At 39.8% G+C, this 21,647-nt stretch overlaps 1 protein-coding gene across 2 annotated transcripts in view; it reads left to right on the top strand.

Moving 5' to 3' along the window:
• LOC122755883 (quinone oxidoreductase-like protein 2) overlaps nucleotides 1-21,036 on the top strand; it is a 77,486-nt gene extending 56,450 nt beyond the window's left edge. For both annotated transcript variants that reach the window (XM_044004810.1, XM_044004809.1), the window contains 7 exons: nucleotides 433-491; nucleotides 1,285-1,350; nucleotides 3,216-3,325; nucleotides 4,101-4,182; nucleotides 15,338-15,519; nucleotides 16,723-16,951; nucleotides 20,431-21,036. In XM_044004810.1, coding sequence (XP_043860745.1) covers nucleotides 433-491; nucleotides 1,285-1,350; nucleotides 3,216-3,325; nucleotides 4,101-4,182; nucleotides 15,338-15,519; nucleotides 16,723-16,951; nucleotides 20,431-20,499 — 797 coding nt within the window. In that variant the 3' untranslated portion in view covers nucleotides 20,500-21,036. The remainder of the gene's footprint in view (nucleotides 1-432; nucleotides 492-1,284; nucleotides 1,351-3,215; nucleotides 3,326-4,100; nucleotides 4,183-15,337; nucleotides 15,520-16,722; nucleotides 16,952-20,430) is intronic.
• The last annotated feature ends 611 nt before the right edge of the window (nucleotides 21,037-21,647 follow it).

Here is a 21,647-nt window from a genome sequence, read left to right as displayed (position 1 = left end):
AACTCTGAGGGTTTGTGATTTCATGAATAAAGTTGCCGATATCTCTCAGGAAGGTAACACAGAAACTTAGACCAGTTGCCATAGACTTGGGATATAATCAATTTTAGGTGCATCATCCTTCTTCCTTCACTCTAGATTCCAATGGTTCTAAGGGATTTTTAGCTTTGAGTCCATGAACTTGTTTTTCCCCCCTAATTCACGATAAATGTATTTTAATACAATTGGTTTTCTTCACAATCCAATACATTTTATGTGTTTGAAAACATATTCTGAGAATGGGTTCATAGACTGTCAGAGATATCTATGGTGCAAAACAGATTAGGAACAGCTACAGGGAGGATCAGAGATGAACTTCCTGTCTCAATAAAGCTGATTGGAAAATTGGCAAAGAAGAATGATCTCATTAGACAAATGATCTTATCTCCCTTTTAGGATTAGAGCTTGCTGGGCAGGTATTGGAGATCGGCACAAATGTCAGCACAATAAAAGAGGTAACCCAGCAGATCTGGAAGACCAAAAGGATCAATGCATGTTATGGGATATGTGGGAAATGTGTTGGTGTCATCAGTGTTTTTTATTTTTAAATCAGATCCTTGCCTGCCAGGGGCTTTGCAAGGAGACAGTGAAGCCAAGAGGGATTAAAGGCAAATAGATTTACAGTTGGAAAGGACTGAGTCAAACCCCCTCATTTTACAGATTAGGAAACCGAGGCACAGAGAGTCCAAATGCTGTGCTGAGGTTCATACAGCTGATATTTGAGATAGAATTAGAACCCAAGTTTTCCTGATTCTAGGCACTCTATTCACTACTCCTAGTAACAAATTCTAAGGTAGACTAAAGAAATCAACGAAAGTTTCTTGTTCCATTTACACCTTCAGTGTATGGATACCAAGTTGGTCTTTCATTAGAAGAATGTCCTTAAATTCATGTCTTCTGTGATAAGAATAACAGCAGCCTTCGATTATATGTCACTTGGAGGTGGGCTAAATAAGCCCTGTCCTTACTTTTGCACCCCACCTCTCCCATTCTCTGCCCACACAATAGTTCAGATTGGTTTGACAATCTGGTATTGGAATTTTGATGGTAGCTATCTTATTCTGAATAGGTCACCAAAGAAGTTGAGTCTCTTAGTGTTGTAGACAGGATAATTGTTCAGACTGTGAATTTAAATGTACTACACACACACACACACACACACACAGACATATATGTATATGTACACACATAATATATTATATATTTGGTACATTTCTGTGTGTGTATAAATATAATTTTTTCTTACAGGGTGATCGGGTCATTAGTGTGAATAACTTTAGTACCATGGCTGAACAATGCATTGTTGATCAAAAGGTATGTTTACCTCTCAGTAATAATTTTTTTCTTTTCTTTCTTTCTTTCTTTTTTTTTTTTTTTTGGTGGGGCAATGAGGGTTAAGTGACTTGCCCAGGGTCACACAGCTAGTAAGTATCAAGTGTCTGAGGTCATATTTGAACTCAGGTCCTCCTGAATCCAGGGCTGGTGCTTTATCCACTGTACCACCTAGCTGCCCCCTCAATAAAAATTCTGAATGAATTCTTCTCTCCTTTTACTTCCCCTCCCCCTCTTCCCCACTTTTCTTTCTCCTCTCCCTCTTCCCTCTTTTGCCCTGCCCTCATTCTCCTTTCCCTTTCTCCTCTTCCCTTGCTCTCTCATTCCCTCTTCTTTCTTCCCTGTTCTCTTCCTTTTCTTGCCTCCCTTCTCTTTTTCTTCCTTCACTTTCCCCCTTCCTTTTCCCCCTTTCCTTCCCTCTTTGTCATCTCCTCCCTTCACCTCTCTCACTCACTTCATTCTTCTTTCTGCTCTCCCACTCTTCTCTCCCATTTTTTGTCTTTTCGAATTCTTTTCCTTTACCTGCCACATTTCCCCATCACACTACTTGGACTAGGGGTGGGAAAGGGGCTCTGAAAACCTTCCAATATATCATGTTTCTTTGCCAGCTCTTTTTCTTTTTCACTTGCAAAGTCTTCTCTATTTATCCTGGAGATGCTGATGATGCTAAGGGGAGAGGCAGAGCCATTCTACAAAGCTGTATTGGGTAGAATTGGCCAATGAAGAAAGGAAATAAAGTTCACTGAGACTTGGAGCTATTGGTTTGTTGTTCAAACACAACTTTATTTCATCCATGTCAGTAGCAAAACTGGTTTGGTGAATTGATTTGAATGTGACAGGTTTTCTTCCCCATTAGAGCTTGTGAAAGAGATAAAATTAGGCTTAAAGTCAGCCACAGAACGGACCATATGCCATCTCCTGTCACTTAGATCTTAATTTATAGTTGAGACTATATTTGAGTTTTTTAAACCTGGGTCACTGAAATCCTATGCTTTTACATGGCTATACCAAAAGTGATTCACTTTTCACTTAATAGGAACTTATTTTCCAGTGTTTCTTTCCCTTGGTAAATCAAGCAATCAATAATAGTCCTTTATATATTTTAGCTCATTGGATCCTCACAATAACTTTATGAGTGCTGGAGGTATTATTCCCATTTTACTCATGAGGAAAATGAGGTACTGAGGAATTTACTGATTTGGTGACTTTCCCATAATCCCACAGCCAATAAGGACAAGAAGTAGGATTTGAACCTAGGACTTTCTTGACTACAAGTCCAATGCTCTTTCCAGGATACAAAACCTTCTCCCTGAATCAATTTATTTATTTAATTTAATTTATTGAACATCTTCTCATCATGGGAGATACAAGAAACTGTTCTTATAGGATCACAGATTTGGAGCCAGAAGGGATCTTAAAAGGCATTGAGTCCACCTCCTTCATTTTTTTTTTTTTTTTTAGTGAGGCAATTGGGTCACACAGCTACTAAGTGTTAAGTGTCTGAGGCCGGATTTGAACTCAGGTACTCCTGACTCTAGGGCCAGTGCTCTATCCACTGTGCCACCTACCTGCCCCCACCTCCTTCATTTTACAGATAGATAAATGAAAACAAGGGAGGCTCTGAGAGGTTCTTTTAATTTCCTTGAGATTCAGTTTCCTAATTTGTAAAATGGGGGAGCTACACAAGATGGTCTCTGAGGTCTTGTCCTCTTCTAGTTCAACAATTCTACATCTATGTCTGTTACACAGATAGTAAGTTTTCCAGGTAAAACTTGAACTCAGGTCTTCCTCCTCTTCTATGGTATCCTGCCTCTCCAAGTAAGAAACTCCAATTTCTTTGCATGTAGAAAGTGTGGCAGATTCCAGAAGGGATCTCCTACCAAGAAGCCGCCGCACTTCCCGTATGTTATGGTACTGCCATCCTGGCCCTAGAGCAGCGTGCACGGACACAGCCTGGGTAAGTGTTCTTTTGTTGTTATTGTTGTTGTTATTGTTGTTGTTGTTGTTTTGTTTTTGGTTAAGTGCAATTGGGGTTAAGTGACTTGCTCAGGGTCACACAGCCAGTAAGTGTTAAGTGTCTGAGGTCAGATTTGAACTCAGGTCCTCCTGATTCCAGGGCTGGTGCTCTATCCACTTCGGCACCTAGCTGCCCCTGGGTAGGTGTTCTGAGCCTTGAGAACAACAATGACAAGAGCCCAGAGCCTTGTAGGTGGTCATGAAATACTTTCACATTGCTAGAAGTCATCTGTCCTTGGGTGATAAGTAGTGACTTTCACTTCATTTGCATTTTATGGATTAGGAAACTGGTTCAGAGATAATAAGGGACTTTCCGTAGCTTGTGATTGAAAGGAATGGGTTTTAGATGCTGATCTTCTGACTTCAAGGTCAATTCCTGCCCCACCTCCCCCCATGAACCAAGCTCTCTTTTTCTCTGCTGAAGAATAAGAAATTAGAGGGATCTTGTATTTTAATGTTGTCAGCATTTCCCCTTTCCTTAAATCTGACAGGTTGAAGAAAAACTCAAGGGTAGCCCAAACCAAGCAAACTCTTGTTCCCTGGGTTGGAATCAGAGAATATTAGAGGTGGAAGAGATCTTAGCTGGGTTCTTCCCTAGAGAAAAGGAAGGAGACTAGAAGATATTTCCAAATCTGGGAAATAATCCCAGATGCTTGAGTCCTGGTTTGCTCTGTTGTGGAGGCGTAGAGTAATGCTGATCTTTTTTTCTGACACAGGGAAACTGTTTTGGTGACAGCAGCAGCTGGTGCCACAGGCCTCGCCTTGATAGATGTAGCATCCAACATTCTCCAGGCCAAGGTATCTGCTGTCATGTTCTCCTTTCACCTGGTACAGAGTACTTCTTTCAAATGGAGGTCTCCTTTCAGAACTAAGTCAAGGGATTCATTTCAGTAGGAATGAGTTGTCCCTTACATATAGTTAAAGTCAGTCTACAAACATTAAGTGCCTACTACATGCCAGCACTGCTAAAGCACTTGGATAGAAAGACAAAAGATATTCTCTATCCTCAAGGAATTTACAATCTAATGGGGAAAGACAACATGCAAACAACTCTTTACAAACAAGATATATATGGGGGGGAAACGGGGATAATTGACAGAGAGAAAGCACTAGCATCAAGGGGGGTTTGGGAAAATCTTTGTGCAGAAGGTGGGATTTTAGTTGGATTTTGGAGGAAGCCAGAGAAACCTGGACACAGAGATGAGGAGAGAGGGAATTACAGGTGTGGGAGATAGCCAGTGAAAGTGCCTGCCTTGTCTGAGGAACAGCAAGGAGGCAAGTACCACTCTAGAAAGAGTATGTGAAGGTGAGTAAGATATATGAAGACTGGAAAGGTGGAAGGGGGGGGAGGGTCAGGGGTCAGGTTAAGGAGGGCTTTGAACACCAAACATAGAATTTCATCTTTATTTCTAACAATGATAGGGAACCACTAGAGTTTTATTAAATGATATGGATGGCATGGTTAAGTGACTTGCCCAGGGTCATGCATCAAGTCAATGGCACAATTAGAACCCGGGGGTTCCTGACTCTGAGGTCAAATCTATAGACACTATCCCATAGTGCTCCTTTGGTCACTACTGTATTGACTTAATTAGGACCCTATTCTTTCATAGTGTAAGCTCAAGGGTGCTGAAGGAACTACCAATAAGATCTAAAGTAGATATCCTCTTTCACCTGTTAAGGTGAGGAGCCTTTACTCTGACAATGTAAATGGTGGAAGAAGAGATTAAAGAGGACCTGGTTTCTGAATCCTGCTTCTCACACTGCCTAGCTGTGTGATCATGACGCATTTACTGAACATGTCTTACTTTCGATTTCCATATCCGTAAATGAGGCTAGTAATACCTGCCTTAGAGATTTGTTAAGAAGTTCCAATGAGACAAAGTATGTAAAGTGCCTTTCAAACTTCAAAGTTGGAAACTTCAAAGTACTAAGTAAACGTCAGATATTATCCACCATATTATGAGATAAAATTCACTGTAATTTTCTAAGTCGGATTCAGTCAGCCCATAAGCATTTGTTAAGTCCTTACCATATGCCAGGCATTGTGCTAAGCTATAGAGATGCAAAGAAGGGTAAAAATATGGCCCCTCTCTCATGGAGCTCACATTTGAATGGGGGAGAAAACACATAAATAACTGTACATACAATATGTCTACAGTATAAATGGGAGGTAATCTTTCTTTTTTTTTTTTTGGTCAAATATCATGTGGCAGAAGTTTATTAGGGTGTTTTTTTCAATAGATTATCATTACACTTATGTTGGCTATGCTCTTTCCCTATCCTGAACTGAGGGTGAATCAATTCAACAATGCTCTGTCTTCTTTTTTTTTTAAATAAAAGTATTTTATTAGTTTCCAGTTACATGTAGAGATAGTTTTCAACATTTGTTTATATAAGATTTCCAATTTCAAAATTTTCTCCTTCCCTCCCCTCCCTCCCCCCCTCCCCTAGACAGCAGGTAATCTGATATAGGTTTTATATATATATATATATATATATATATACATATATATATATATATATAAACATTAAACATATTTCATTATAACATATATATAATAACATTAAACATATTTCTGCATTAGTCATGTTATAAGAGAAGAATCAGAGCAAAAAGGAAAAACCTCTAAAAATAAAAACAACAGCACCAAAAATAAAAGAAATAGTACAGTCCAATCAGCATCCATGTTCCACAGTTCCTTTTTCTTTTTGCTGGATTTGGAGAGCCTTTTCCATCATGAGTCCTTTGGAACTTTCTTGTACCGCTGTATTGCTGAAAAGAATCAAGTCTATGACAGTTGATCAACGCATAATGTTGATGATACTGTGTATAATGTTCTTCTGGTTCTGCTCATCTCACTCATCATTAGTTCATGAAAGTCCTTCCAGGTTTCTCTGAATGCTTCCTGCTCATTGTTTCTTATAGCACAATAGAATTCCTTTACATTCATATACCACAACTTGTTCAGCCATTCCCCATTTGATGGGCATTCCCTTAATTTCCAATTCCTTGCTACCACAAAAAAAGCAGCTATAAATATTTTTGTACATGTGGGTCCTTTTCCCTTTTTTATGATCTCTTTGGGGAAAAGACCCAAAAGTGGCATTGCTGGGTCAAAGGGTATGCACAGCTTTATAGCCCTTTGGGCATAATTCCAAATTGCTCTCCAGAATGGTTTGATCAGTTCACAGCTCCACCAACAATGCATTAGTGTTCTAATTTTTCCACAGCTTCTCCAACATTTATTATTTTACTTTTTTGTCATATTAGCTAATCTGATAGGTGTCAGGTGGTACCTTAGAGTTGTTTTAATTTGCATCTCTCTAATCAATAATGATTTTTTTTTTGTGGGGCAATGGGGGTTAAGTTACTTGCCCATGGTCACATAGCTAGTAAGTGTCAAGTGTCTGAGGCCGGATTTGAACTCAGGTACTCCTGAATCCAGGGCTGGTTCTGTATCTACTGCACCACCTAGCTGCCCCCATCAATAGTGATTTAGAGCATTTTTTCATATGGCAATAGATAGCTTTGATTTCTTCATCAGAAAACTGCCTGTTCGTATCCTTTGACCACTTCTCAACTGGGGAATGACTTGGATTATGATAAATTTGATTTAGTTCCCTATATATTTTAGAAATGAGGCCTTTATCAGAAATACTGGCCATAAAAATTGTTTCCCAGCTTTCTGCATCCATTCTAATTTTGGATGCATTGATTCTGTTTGTACAAAACCTTTTTAATTTAATGTAATCAAAGTCATCCATTTTGCATTTCATGATATTCTCTATTTCTTGTTTGGTCATAAACTGTTCTCCTTTCCAAAGATCTGAAAGGTAGCCTATTTCTTCTTCTCCTAATTTACCTATGGTATCACCTCATGTCTAAGTCATGTACCCATTTTGACCTTATTTTAGTATAAGGTGTAAGATGTTGGTCTATGCCTAATTTCTGCCATACTATCTTCTAGTTTTCCCAGCAGTTTTTGTCAAATACTGAATTCCTATCCCAGAAGCTGGAGTCTTTGGGTTTATCAAACAGTACATTACTACAGTCATTTACTACTGTGTCTCCTATGCCTAGCCTATTCCATCGATCCTCCACTCTGTTTCTTAGCCAGTACCAGAGAGTTTTGATGACTGCCACTTTATAGTAGAGCTTCAAATTTGGTACAGCTAACCCACCTTCCTGTGCATTTTTTCCCACTATTTCCCTTGATATTCTTGACTTTTTGTTTTTCCAGATGAATTTTGTTATTATTTTTTCTAGCTCTATAAAATAATTTTTAGGTAGTCTGATTGGTATGGCACTGAATAAGTAAATTAATTTAGGTAGAATTGTCATTTTTATTATATTAGCTCAGCCTATCCATGAGCAATTCATCTTTCCAATTATTTAGATCTGATTTGATTTGTGTGAAAAGTGTTTTGTAATTGTGTTCATATAGCTCCTGGGTTTGTCTTGGCAAGTAGACTCCCAAGTATTTTATATTATCTACCATTACTTTAAATGAAATTTCTCTTTCTAACTCTTGCTGCTGGACTTTGTTGGTCATGTACAGAAATACTGATGATTTATGTGGATTTATTTTATATCCGGCTACTTTGCTAAAGTTGTTAATCATTTCAAGTAATTTTTGAGTTGATTCTCTAGGATTCTCTAAGTATACCATCATATCATCTGCAAAGAGTGATAGTTTTGTTTCCTCCTTGCCTATTGTAATTCCTTTAATTCCTTTTTCTTCTCTGATTGCTAAAGCTAACATTTCTAGTACAATATTAAATAATAGAGGTGATAATGGACATCCCTGTTTCACCCCTGATCTTATTGGGAAGGCCTCTAATTTATCTCCATTACATATAATGCTTGCTGATGGTTTTAGGTAGATACTGCTTATTATTTTAAGGAAAGCTCCACCTATTCCTAAACTCTCTAGTGTTTTTATTAGGAATGGGTGCTGTATTTTGTCAAAAGCTTTCTCTGCATCTATTGAGATAATTATATGATTTTGGTTAGTTTTCTTATTGATGTGGTTGATTATGTTAATAGTTTTCCTAATGTTGAACCAGCCCTGCATTCCTGGTATAAATCCCACCTGCTCATAGTGTATTATCCTGGTGACCACTTGCTGTAATCTCCTTGCTAATATCTTATTTAAGATTTTAGCATCAATATTCATTAGGGAAATTGGTCTATAATTTTCTTTCTCTGTTTTTGCTCTACCTGGTTTTGGTATCACCACCATATTTGTGCCATAAAATGAATTTGGTAGAACTCCTTCTTCACCTATTTTTCCAAATAATTTATATAATATTGGAATTAATTATCCTTTAAATGTTTGGTAGAATTCACCTGTAAACCCATCTGGCCCTGGAGAATTTTTCTTAGGCAGTTCATTAATGGCTTGTTCAATTTCTTTTTCTAATATGGTCTTATTTAAGGATTTTAGTTCCTCTTCAGTTAACGTGGGCTTTTATTTTTGTAAATATTTATCCATTTCATTTAGATTGTTAAATTTATTGGCATACAGTTGGGCAAAATAGTTCCTAATTATTGCTTTAATTTCTACTTCATTGGTGGTAAGATTACCCCTCTCATTTTTGATACTGGTAATTTGGTTTTCTTCTTTCTTTTTTTAAATCAAATTAACCAGTGGTTTATCTATTTTATTGTTTTTTTCATAAAACCAGCTCTTGGTTTTATTGATTAATTCTTTAGTTTTCTTGCTTTCAATTTTATTAATTTCTCCTTTAATTTTTAGGATTTCTAATTTAGTATTTAATTGGGGATTTCTAGTTTGTTCTTTTTCTAGCTTTTTAAGTTTCATGCCCAATTCATTGATCTCTTTCTCTTTTTTATTCATGTAAGCATTTAGAGCTATAAAATTTCCACACAGCACTCCTTTGGCTGCATCCCATAGATTTTGGTTTGTTGTCTCATTATTGTCATTCTTTTGGATAAAGTTATTGATTGTTTCTATGATTTGTTGTTTGATCCACCCATTCTTTAGAATGAAATTATTTAGTTTTCAATTGATTTTCAGTCTACCTTTCCATGGCTCTTTATTACATGTAATTTTTATTGTATCATGATCTGAGATGGATGCATTTACTATTTCTGCTTTTCTACATTTGACTATGATGTTTTTGTGCCCTAATACATGGCCAATTTTTGAGAATGTGCCATGCACTGCTGAGAAAAAGGTATATTCCTTTCTATCCCCATTCAACTTTCTCCAGACATCTATCATGTCTAACTTTTCTAGTATTCTATTCATCTCTTTCACTTTCTTATTTATTTTGTGGCTAGATTCTAATATCTAATTCTGAGAGGGGAAGATTCAGATTCCCCACTAGTATAGTATTACTGTCTATTTCCTCTTGTAACTAATTTAACTTCTCATCTAAGAATTTGGATGCTATACCACTTGGTACAGACATGTTTAATATTGATATTATTTCATTATCTATAGTAGCTATTAGCAAGATGTAGTTTCCTTCCTTATCTCTTTTAATTGGATCTATTTTTGCCTTTGCTTTGTCTGAGATAAGGATTGCTACCCCTGCTTTTTTGACTTTAGCTGAAGCATAATATATTCTGCTCCAGCCTTTTACCTTTACTCTGTGTGTATCTCTCTGCTTCAAATGTGTTTCTTATAAACAGCATATTGTAGGATTCTGGTTTTTAATCCACTCTGCAATTTGCTTCTGTTTTATGGCAGAGTTCATCCCATTCACATTCACAGTTATTATTACTAGCTGTCTATTCCCCTTCATTCTATTTACCCTCTTTGTACTTTCCCCCCTTCTTTTACCCTATTCCTCCTCACCAACATCTTGCCTTTACACCTGCCTCCCCCAATCTGCCCTCCCTTTTTTAATCACCCCCTCCCTTTTCTTTAACTTTTTCTCCCTTGCTTTTGCCCTCCCTGCTATCAGTCCCCCCTTTCCCCTTACCCTTTTACTTCCCTACAGAATAAGCTGTTTCTTTATCCAAGTGAACATATATGTTATTCCCTCTTTGAATCAAATCTAGTGAGAGTGAAATGTTCACCCCTCCCTTCTTTCCCTCTATTGTAATAGGTTTTTTTCACCTCTTTGTATGATATAATTCACCCCATTCCACCTCCCTTTTTCTCTTCTCCTCATAAACTCCCTTTTTAACCCCTTAATTTTCTTGATATCATCACATTAAAGACAGTTTATATTTATACACTCTGTGTATAATCCTTCTGTGTGCCAAATACATACACAGTTCTCAAGAGTTTTAAGTATTATCTTCCCGTGTAGGGATGTAAACAGTTTAACCTTATTGAGTAACTCCCCCCCCCCCCATTTACCTTTTTAAACTTCTCTTGAGTCGTATGTTAAGATTGAATTTTCTATTCAGATCTTGTCTTTTCATCAGGAAACCTTGAAAGTCCCCAATTTCATTGAATGTCCATCTTTTCCCCTGAAAGAAAATGCACATTTTTGCTGGGAAATAGATTCTCAGTTGCATTCCAAGCTCCTTTGCCTTCCGGAATATCATATTCCAAGCCTTGCAGTCCTTTAATGTTGAAGCTGCCAGGTCCTGAGCAATCCTGACTGTGGCTCCATGATATTTAAATTGCTTCTTTCTGGCTGCTTGGAGTATTTTCTCCTTCACCTGATAATTCTGGAATTTGGCTACAATATTCCTTGGAGTTTTCCTTTTGGGGTCTCTTTCAGGAGGTGATCAGTGGATTCTTTCAATGATGATTTTATCCTCTGATTCTATAATATCAGGGCAGTTCTCCTTATATAATTTCCTGGAATATGTTGTCTAGATTTTTTTTTTGGTGAGGCAATGACGGTTAAGTGACTTGCCCAGGGTCACACAGCTAGTAAGTGTGAAGTGTCTGAGGCCGGATTTGAACCCAGGTACTCCTGACTCCAGGGCCGGTGCTCTATCCACTGCGCCACCTAGCTGCCCCCTGACTCTTTCTGATCATGGCTTTCAGGTAGTCCAATGATTCTCAAATTGTCTCTCCTGGATCTGTTTTCCAGATCAGTTGTCTTTCCAATGAGGTATTTCACATTTTCTTCTATTTTTTCATTCTTTTGATTCTGCTTGACTGATACCTGGTGTCTCATGGATTCATTATCTTCCCACTGTCTGATTTTAATTTTTAAGGCATTGTTTTCTTCAATGAGATTATGAACCTTTTTTTCCATTTGGCCAGATAAATTTTTTAAGGAATTGTTTTCTTCAGTCAATCTTTGTGCTTCCTTTTCCAAGCTGCCGATTCTTTTTTCATAATTTTCCTGTGTTGCTTTCATTTCTCTCCCCATTTCTCTCAATTGATTTTTTTTTTTTAGTGAGGCAATTGGGGTTAAGTGACTTGCCCAGGGTCACACAGCTAGTAAGTGTTAAGTGTCTGAGGCCGGATTTGAACTCAGGTACTCCTGACTCCAGGGTCGGTGCTCTATCCACTGCGCCATCTAGCCACCCTTCAATTGATTTTTTTTTTGCAGGGCAATGGGGGTTAAGTGACTTGCCCAGGGTCACACAGCCAGTAAGTGTCAAGTGTCTGAGGCCGGATTTGAACTCAGGAACATCCTGAATCCAGGGCCGGTGCTTTATCCACTGCACCACCTAGCTGCCCCTTTGATTGATTTTTAAAATCCTTTTTGAGCTCTTCCAAAAAGGCTTTTTGGTCTTGAGACCAATTCATCTTCCCACTTGAGGATTCACATGTAGGCAGTTTGGGAGTATTGTCTTCATCTGAGTTTGTGCTTGCCTCTTCCCTGTTGATACAGAAGCTCTCAGTGGTGAGACCTCTTTTTTGTTTCTTACTCATACTTCAGCTTATTTTTTTTTTAAAGTTGAGATCTGCTCTGGGGTCACCAGGGTCCCTGTTTCAAGCTTCTTGTGCTTGGGTATAGGGGTTGTGTCACTGGCTTTTTACACTGAGGCCTCTATGGCTTCAGGATTTCTTACCTCCCTGGGCTTGTTGGCTGCACACTGGGATCTGTAGGCCTGGTCACATCTGTCCTATGGATGGCCGTCCAGCTGGCAACCTGCCCTCCTGGCTGGTGCAGGTGAGTTTTGCCACTGTCCTGCTGCACCACCAGCTTGTTGAGCCAGGATGCCAGGATCCAGGGGCCTCAGTTGCTTGGCTGTGGCCCATAGCTTCCTGCTGACTTCCCCCGACCCTCTCCATGTTGCCCAAGTGAGACTGACCTTTCCTGAAGTCTTCTAAATTATCTCTGGTTGGAAGACTGTGTCTCTCTGTCTCTTTGCAGGTTCTATAGTTTCAGAATCTGTCTAGAGGCTTGATTTAATGTTTGTTTTGAGGGAACAGAAGGAGAGCTCAAGCGATTTGCTGGCTACTCTCCTCCATCTTGTCTCTACCAGTAATCTTAAGAGGGTATGAATTGGCAGGGGAGGAAGAGAAACAACATAAGATCACATCTCAAAGGTAGGACTTGAGCTGAATCTTGAGGTAGAGAAGAGGAAGGAGAACTTTCTAGGAATGAAGGACAGACAGGGAAAATGCTTAGAGTTGGGGGATGTCTGGCAAGATAGGGACTAGCCAGGAGGCCAGGGTCACTGGATCACAGAGTGCTGGAGAGGAGTAAAATGGAAGAAATTCAGAATGGTAGGAAGGGACCAGGTTATAAGAGGCTTTAAAAGGCAAACAGAAGGTTTCATATTTGATCCTGAAGATAATAAAGAGTCATTTTACAGATGAGGAAACAGAGGCAAACATGGTTAAGTGATTTGCTCAGGGTCACTAAGCCAGTGTCAGAGGTCAAATCTGAACTCAAATCTTTTTGACTCCAGGCTTAGTGGTCTATAGCTACTGGGCTACCATGCTGCTCATAGCAAAACTACAAGATCACCTATCTCAGAATCAGACAAGACTAAAGACTAGCAACCCTTTCTGAGGATAATGTCTTGTCTTTTTTTTTTTTTTGAGAGGCAATTGGGGTTAAGTGACTTGCCCAGGGTCACACAGCTAGGAAGTGTCAAGTGTCTGAGGCCAGATTTGAACTCAGGTCCTCCTGAATTCAAGGCCAGTGCTTTATCTACTATGCCACCCAGCTGCCCCGTAGATAATGTCTTCAAAAGAAATCATAATTGATGGAAATGCCAAATTTCAGTTAGAGGTGAGTGAAAAATGAAGATGTCATTAAAAAAAAAAAACTTATCCAAAGTCACAGACTCCTTGCCATTTCATGGACCCCAGGTTAAGAATCCCTGATTTGGTCCAACCCAAACCCATCACACCTGATCAAAAGTTCTAACAAGTTATCCTTCAGTTTTGTTTGAAAGTCTCTGAGGCAGGAGAACTCTTTCTCTCCCATGGTAGCCTATTCCACATGTAGGTAGCTCTAATTGTTAAGGAAGTTTTTCACCAAGTCTAAACCTGTCTCCTTTTAATTTCCACCCATTGCTTATAGTTCTGCCTTCTGTTTCCAAGGAAAACAAGTCTAATTCTAGCCTGTCAGTTAATTACAGTCGTCTCCTTAAGGCATGTCCCTCCCTGATTCTTCTTTCCTCCTTGTGAAACATCTCCATTCCCACCAAACAGTCCATATGGAGCCTAGTTTCTTAAACTGTGGGCCGTGACCCCATATCGAATTGCTAACTGAATGAAGGGGTTGTGAAAAATTTGGCAACAGTAAAAAGTTATATGTACCTATTTTATATATTTTTTTACATTTAAATAAACATTTTAATTTAAAGTTTTGAGTTCCAAATCCTATCCCTCCCTCCTCACCCCCAGGCAGTAAACAATCACATATAGATCATACATGTGCAATTATATAAAATATTATCATATTAGTCATTTTGTATAAGAAAACTCAAAAGAAAAAAATGAAAGTGAAAATAGCATGCTTCAGTCTGTGTTCAATTAATATCAGTTCTTTCTTTGGATAGTATGTTTCATCATACTACTGTTTCATCATACTGTTTTGGATCATTATATTCCTGAGAATGGTTGAGTCATTCGTAATTCTTCATCCAACAATATTGCTGTCGCTGTGCACAATGTTCTGGTTTTGCTCATTTTACTATACATCAGTTCATATAAGTCTTTCCAGGTTTTTCTGAAATTATTCTGCTTGTCATTTCTTGTTGTTTTATTTAATTTTATTTTTTGTGGGGCAATGAAGGTTAAGTTACTTGCCCAGGGTCACACAGCTGGTAAGTGTCAAGTGTCTGAGGCTGGATTTGAACTCAGGTCCTCCTGAATCCAGGGCCGGTGCTTTATCCACTGTGCCACCTAGCTGCCCCTGTCATTTCTAATAGAACAATACTATTCCATTACAATCATATACCACAGATTGTTTAGCCATTCCCCAATTGATGGACATTTCTTTGATTTCCAATTCTTAGCCACCACAAAAAGAGCTGCTTTAAATATTTTTGTACAAATAGGTCTTTTTCTTTTTTCTTTCTTTCTTTCTTTTTTGCTGGGCAATTGGGGCTAAGTGACTTGCCCAGGGTCACACAGCTAGTAAGTATTAAGTGTCTGAGGCCAGATTTGCACTCAGGTCCTCCTGAATCCAGGGCCAGTGCTCTATCCACTGCACCACCTAGCTGCCCCGTCTTTTTCTTTTTTGGGGGAATGTCTTTGGGATATAAACCTAGCAGTGGTGTATATCTCTTTTATATACCTATATACCCAGGGTCATGTAAAAAGTTGGACAAACAGGGTTGGGAGTGGAAAGAGTTTAAGAAGCCCTGGTCGGGGGCGGCTAGGTGGCGCAGTGGATAAAGCACCAGCCCTGGATTCAGGAGTACCTGAGTTCAAATCTGGCCTCAGACACTTGACACTTACTAGCTGTGTGACCCTGGGCAAGTCACTTAACCCCCACTGCCCCGCAAAAACAAAACAAAAAAACCAACCAAACAAACTAAAAAAGAAGCCCTGGTATACCGCGTGATCTCAGAGTCGGGTTTCCTGCTTTCCTCTTGCAGGTGATCGCAGCGGCTGGAAGTGATGAGAAGTGCAAGCTGGCACTGCAGAGAGGGGCGAAGGCTGCTGTGAATTACAGTCAGGGCAATCTGAAGGAGGAACTGAAGAAACTAACAGGCGGTCAGGGGGTCGATGTGGTCATTGATGCTGTGGGAGGAGATGTTTGCCTCACTGCCCTCCGCAGGTACATTAAAGTCACTTCTTGGGAGGGCTTAGAATTGTGGTTCTTAACTCAAGGCTGATCAATGGTCGGGCTAAAATTTCTGATGACCATTCCTCTCCTTCTGGCTCTGACTTCCTGTTTTGTCTGGTGCACATTTCTGCTTTAGGGATTTGTAGCACTGAAATGCAGGTGGGTGGGTGAGAAGGGAGGTTCGAAAGAAAAACATCAAGAGATGCAAATCATCATAATAATAACTATTAATATGTATAATATGGCTCTTAAATAATGGCTAAATAATATTTAATAGTGCTTTAAGGTTTGCAAAGTGAATATTAATTCATTTTATCCTCAAAATATCTGTGAGAGGAATGTGCTATTATTATCACTCCCATTTTACAGATGAGGAAGAAAGAACTTAAGTGACTTGCCCAGGGTCACACAGCTATTGCCAAGTGTCTGAGTCCTCCTGACTCCAGGGCCAGTGCTCTATCCACTGTGCCACCTAGCTGACCCTATTGGATTTTCTTAATGTGGGGTATGCTTATATAGACAGGTATTCATAATGAGGAAAATTAAGGAAGGAAAGACTTTGTTCACCTAAAGGCTCAGATTACCTTTCATCCTTAATGCCAAATGCACTGGTTTCCTTTTCTTTGCTTCACTTAGTAAACCAACACAAATAAGAGTTACCATTTGCGTCCTGCTGGATAGAGTACTGGCCTCAGAGTGAGGAAGACCTGGGTTCAAATCTTGCTATTAGGTAATTACTGTCACCCTGAGTAAGTCACTTCTCTATGTCTTGATTTTTGTCATCTATAAATATTATGAGGATTAAATCAAATGATGTATGTAAAGCCCTTTGCAAATCTTTAAATGCTATTATTGTAGTCTAGGTGGTGAAGTAAATAGAGGGCAGGGAATGGAGTCGGGAAGACCTGAGTTCAAATCTGACCTCAGATAGTTACTAGCTCTGTGACCCTGGGCAAGTCAGTTAACCCTGTTTGCCTCAGTTTCCTCATCTGTCAAATGAGCTGGAGAAGGAAATGGCAAACCATATCTTTGTCAAGAAAACCCCAAATGGGGTCACAGAGTTGGACACAACTGAAACAAATGAAGAACAACAAATTCTTGTGGCCTACTGGGATTTCTAGAGGCAGAAATGATGCACTTTGCTTTTTTGTATTAAAACATTTCTTGGTATCTTCCACCCCCCACCCCCTTTAGCCTGGCTTGGGAGGGCAGGATGGTGGTGATAGGCTTTGCAGGAGGAACAATTCTGTCTATCCCATCCAACCTGCTCCTGGTGAAGAATGTGACAGCCATGGGCGTGTACTGGACCCGATATCAGAAAGAGAACTTCTCAGTCTTCTCGAGGTGCATGTCCTCAGCTCTTCAGTACTGCCAGGAAGGATCCATCAGGCCACACATTGGAGGAGTCTTTAAGCTGGAGGAGGTGAGAGGCTACTTGCGGAAGGGCAGGATGAGATAGGCCTCCTGGGCCTCCAAATGGCCAGGAAGTCATCTCTGTGCCACACCACTGGGTGCTATGTGTTAGGGAAAAGTCTAAATTTAGCTTTCTTTTCTTTTTCTTTTTTTTGGAATATGGAAAGGAAAAAGAATCCAGGCTAAATGAATAATACCTCATAGACTGCCAGAGGGCAAGCTTTTTTTTTTTTTTTTACCAGTATTCCAGGGTAGCCTAGCCAAGGAGATTGATATTCTCAGAAGTCTCCAGGTGCTGGGCATGGATACCCCAGAGAGTGAGAAGATGACTAAGCTCTGAAGGACAGACTCTGTCTTACTAGGCCATGAAACAGGAGTAAGGTAACTGTATTAGGGAAAGTAATTTACCATGTAGAATCATAGATTTAGGGCTGTCAGTGACCTTAGAGACCCTGTAGTCTAACCCTTCATTTGATAGGTGAGGAAACTGAGGCAAACATGTCAAGTGACTTGCCCAAGGTCATACAAATAGCAAATGTCTAAGCAGAATTTGACTTCAGTTCCCTTAACCATTAATCTTTTCATTCTACTGGGCCGTCTTTCTCTCTGGTGCTGTTGCTGATACTGTACTCTTCAACAAGTAATGTAAAAAACAGACAATAATGTGATAAAAAAAATCAATTGGCCAGTATTTATTGTTCACTGTTGGTAGGTTATTCTTGGGAGCACAATTACCAAGAATGAAACAATTCCTACTTCTATGGTCCTTACCTTCTATCAGTTGTCTGTCCCCAGCAGATTACCCAGAGGAAAAGGGACTTTTGACCTTTGATGTTTTTCAAAACACATTTCAAAGTTCTACTCGATGACATAAAATGGGATTCTGTGAAATGAATGCTAAATCATGTTGGGGATCGTGGGATGATATAAGTCTATTAGTCACTGAAATTAATTTTGTTGGCAGTTAGCTTCTTTTTTTCAGTCCCCCACAGTCCCATTTATGTGGCTTTAAGCTTTCTCCAAAGTGTAACTATGTGCATACATCTCTAATAAACTTGCAAATGTGAATCTGTTTTGCATATGCTATAGAACATTTTTTGGGAATACTTGGCTGGCATTATTTAAAACCACCTAAAACTCTTCTGGTGACTACAAATTAAAATTGTGTTTCCAGTGGGGGATTATTCAAATGGAGATAGATCATCTGGACTCCCCAAGCTGGCTGTGTGAGCTTCCTGGCCCACGTTTTTCCCAGGGAGACAGCTTTCCTCTTTTCTCCCTCACTGTGGAGAGGTGTGTTTCTCCATTTCTTTCTTTCTTTCTTTTTTTTTTTTTTTGCGGGGCAATCAGGGTTAAGTGACTTGCCCAGGGTCACACAGCTAGAAAGTGTTAAGTGTCTAAGGCCAGATTTGAACTCAGGTCCTCCTGAACCCAGGGCTGGTGCTCTATCCACTGCACCACCTAGCTGCCCCTCCCCATTTCTTTTGAGGCCTGTCAGTGAAGAAGATTATATTTACCTTCCCACAATTTTTTGGTTGCCTGTCCCAAATAATAATTAAATAAATAAAAATAAGGAGGACAGGATGGAGCAAAGTGTCAAAATATTCTTCTTTTCATTTTTCTGTCCCTTTGGCATTTGCTTATGTTTTGTCTGTTCATGAGTGGGTCATTTAATTTATCTGAGCCTCAGTTTCTCCATAGATAAGACGGTGATAACAATAGCTGTAATTTCTACCTGTTGGGACTATTGTGAGACTGAAGTTTGAGGATGGATATAGAGAGCTTTATAAACGTTAATGCACAATGTAATTTTCAACTGGTTGTCATTGTTCTTGTATTATTATATTATATACTAATTTTCATATTTTATTTATGTAACACTATCAACTGAGAGGCAAGTGTGATGGAATGGATACAGGGCCAGGCTAAGACTCAAGAGATCCAAGGTAGACATTCTTGGCCAGTCTCTGATACACCTATTGGTCTGTTTACTTTGGATAATTCACTTAACCTGTCCTGGGGCAGCTTTGTAAGAGTAGAAATAAAATTAAAGTTAGAATTAAAATCATGCTAAGAGTCACCTGGGGCTTAGAAGACTTTTCTAAATTGTGCCAGACATTAGGTTAGCCTGGATCTCAGTGTCTTCTGTCTCCAAGGATGGGAATCCCATTTGCTTATAGTGGAAGTTCTCCAAGAGGCAGAAGCCCCCTCAGATTGGAAGAGATCTTTGACAAGTTTCCAAGTCTGGCAAGGGTTCATTTAGATCTCCCCCCTTTTTTTGCAGAGCCTTCTTCTTCCAAAAAACTCTGACACTCAACGTGCATCACAGTAGAGCATAGAGCATCCAAAACCTTTGCCTGTCAGGGCTTATTAGATATAAAGTGAACTCATCATTTAAGTTTGTGGTCTTAGGCAGGGGGTAGAAAATGCTGGTATTGAGGGAATTTTTTTTTAAGAAAAATGTTTTCTTATGACTTTGTGGCAGGTGTTATGGGATCAACTATTTTAGAAGTTAGTGGAGGGGGGGCAGCTAGGTGGCGCAGTGGATAGAGCACTGGCCCTGGAGTCAGGAGGACCTGAGTTCGGGTCCAGCCTCAGACACTTAACACTTACTAGCTGTGTGACCCTGGGCAAGTCACTTAACCCCAATTGCCTCACCAAAGAAAAAAGTTAGTGGAAAGAGAGATGGAGTTGGGAGGGAGTCAAAGGACCTAGGTTCAAATCCTGACTCTGCCACTTACTACCTATGTGACATGGGGTAAATCATTTTAACATTCTGGGTCTGAGTTTCCTCAACTATAAAATGATGGGGTTTGACTAGATCCTAGCTTCTTCTTCTTCTTCTTTTTGTTTTAGATCCTAGCTTCTTAAACTGTGGGTCACGACTCCATGTGGGTTAGCCTAACTGAATGTGAGGGTGGCAAAAAATTTGGCAACACTAAAAGGTTAAGAAGCTTTGTTATATACCTATATATCTGGGGTCATGTAAAAAATGCCTGGCTGGAAAAAGTTTAAGAAGCCCTGGACTAGGTAACTTTAAAAGGAATCTTCCAGGGGCAGCTAGGTGGTGCAGTGGATAGAGCACCAGCCCTGGAGTCAGGAGTACCTGAGTTCAAATCCGGCCTCAGTCATTTAACACTTACTAGCTGTGCAACCCTGGGCAAGTCACTTAACCCCAATTGCCTCACACACACACACAAATAAATAAAAGGAATCTTCCAGTCTGAAGATGGAGCTCAATACATTTTTTTTTTGTGGGGCAATGAGGGTTAAGTGACTTGCCCAGGATCACACAGCTAGTAAATGTTAAATGTCTGAGGTCAGATTTGAACTCAGATCTTCCTGAATCTAGGGCTAGTGCTTTATCCACTGTGCCACCTAGCTGCCCCCAAGCTCAATACTTTTGCTACTGCATGGACTGAATAGGCAAAAAATGTTTGTGCATGTATGTATACCTGTGTGACCTTGTGGGATCTTGTTTTCTTACAGATCAATGATGCCTTTGAGCACGTGACCCAGCGCAAAACTACAGGCAAAGTGATTCTCTCTGTTAAATGAACCCGTTTGTTAAGACCTGGATGTCAAAGCCCTTCCTTGCTGCTCCATAGGAATATGTTGTTTTCACATTTCTGCAGTCTCAGAGAGAGAGTGTGCAGCAAATGGATCCTCCAGCCACCATGCTTTTGCACCACTGGTTGGCCTTGTCTAGAAGGCACTTCTTTCTCACCTCAGTCTTCTAAACACAAATTGGATGCCACCTCCTGCTTCTCTTCCCCCACATTCTTCTTTAGAACTCTTTCTCTAAATTATTTAGTTTCACTTTCTATGTATACTTTTCATTTGCACTTGCTTATCTATGTAGGAGAATAAAAGCTCCTTGAGGCCAGGCTGTTACTTTAGTTTTTGAGGGAGTGGATAGATTTAGTAAGGGTGGATGTTTCTCTAGCACACAGAACAGTCCCTTGTGCAAAGGAGGTGATTAAAGTAGAGCAGCCAGGTGGCACAGTGGTCAGCTAGGTGGCACAGTGGATAAAGTGCTGGGCTTAGAGTCAGGAAGACTCATTTTTCTGAGTTCAAATCTGGCCTCAGACACTACTTGGCTGATCCTGGAGAAGTCACTTAACTCTGCCTCACTTTCCCCATCTGTAAAATGAGCTGGAGAAAGAAATGACCAGAAAAAAAGAAAGAAAATGCCCAAAGGGGTCACAAAGAGTCAGATATGACTGAACAACATCCTGCTCTCTCCTCCAGAGCCATCTGGGTCCAGTGGCAAGATATGGATCAGGACAACTGGAGACAGCCCCAGATGTTTTAAGGCAATGGGGGTTAAGTGACTTGCTCAGGGTCACACGGTTAGTAAGTGTTTGAGATATGATTTAAACTCAGATCCACCTAATTTCAGGGCCAGTGCTCTATCCACTATGCCACCTAGCTGCCCTGAACCTCTCTGTAGAAGACTGTTTGATAGGGAAGATAAGAACTAGGCCTATCCATAAGTGCCACATATTACATTGGGTCCTGATCCACAGACAGTGTACCTAATACTTCTCTCGAGGTAGATAGCAGCCATTACTGTTATCTGGTATGATACACTTATCTCATTACCTGCAAAAGATGACACAGACACATCTTCTGGATGACATCAAGCTGTGTCACCTGCTGGGGGAGAGTTGAATTTCTTTGTTGCCCAAGTCTGCATTTGAGAA

This window comes from Dromiciops gliroides, chromosome 4, assembly GCF_019393635.1.
Source record: "Dromiciops gliroides isolate mDroGli1 chromosome 4, mDroGli1.pri, whole genome shotgun sequence".
In the NCBI taxonomy this organism is placed as follows: domain Eukaryota; kingdom Metazoa; phylum Chordata; class Mammalia; order Microbiotheria; family Microbiotheriidae; genus Dromiciops; species Dromiciops gliroides.
The sequence above is the reverse complement of the archived record's forward strand: the minus strand, read 5'-3'. Positions and strand labels throughout refer to the sequence as shown.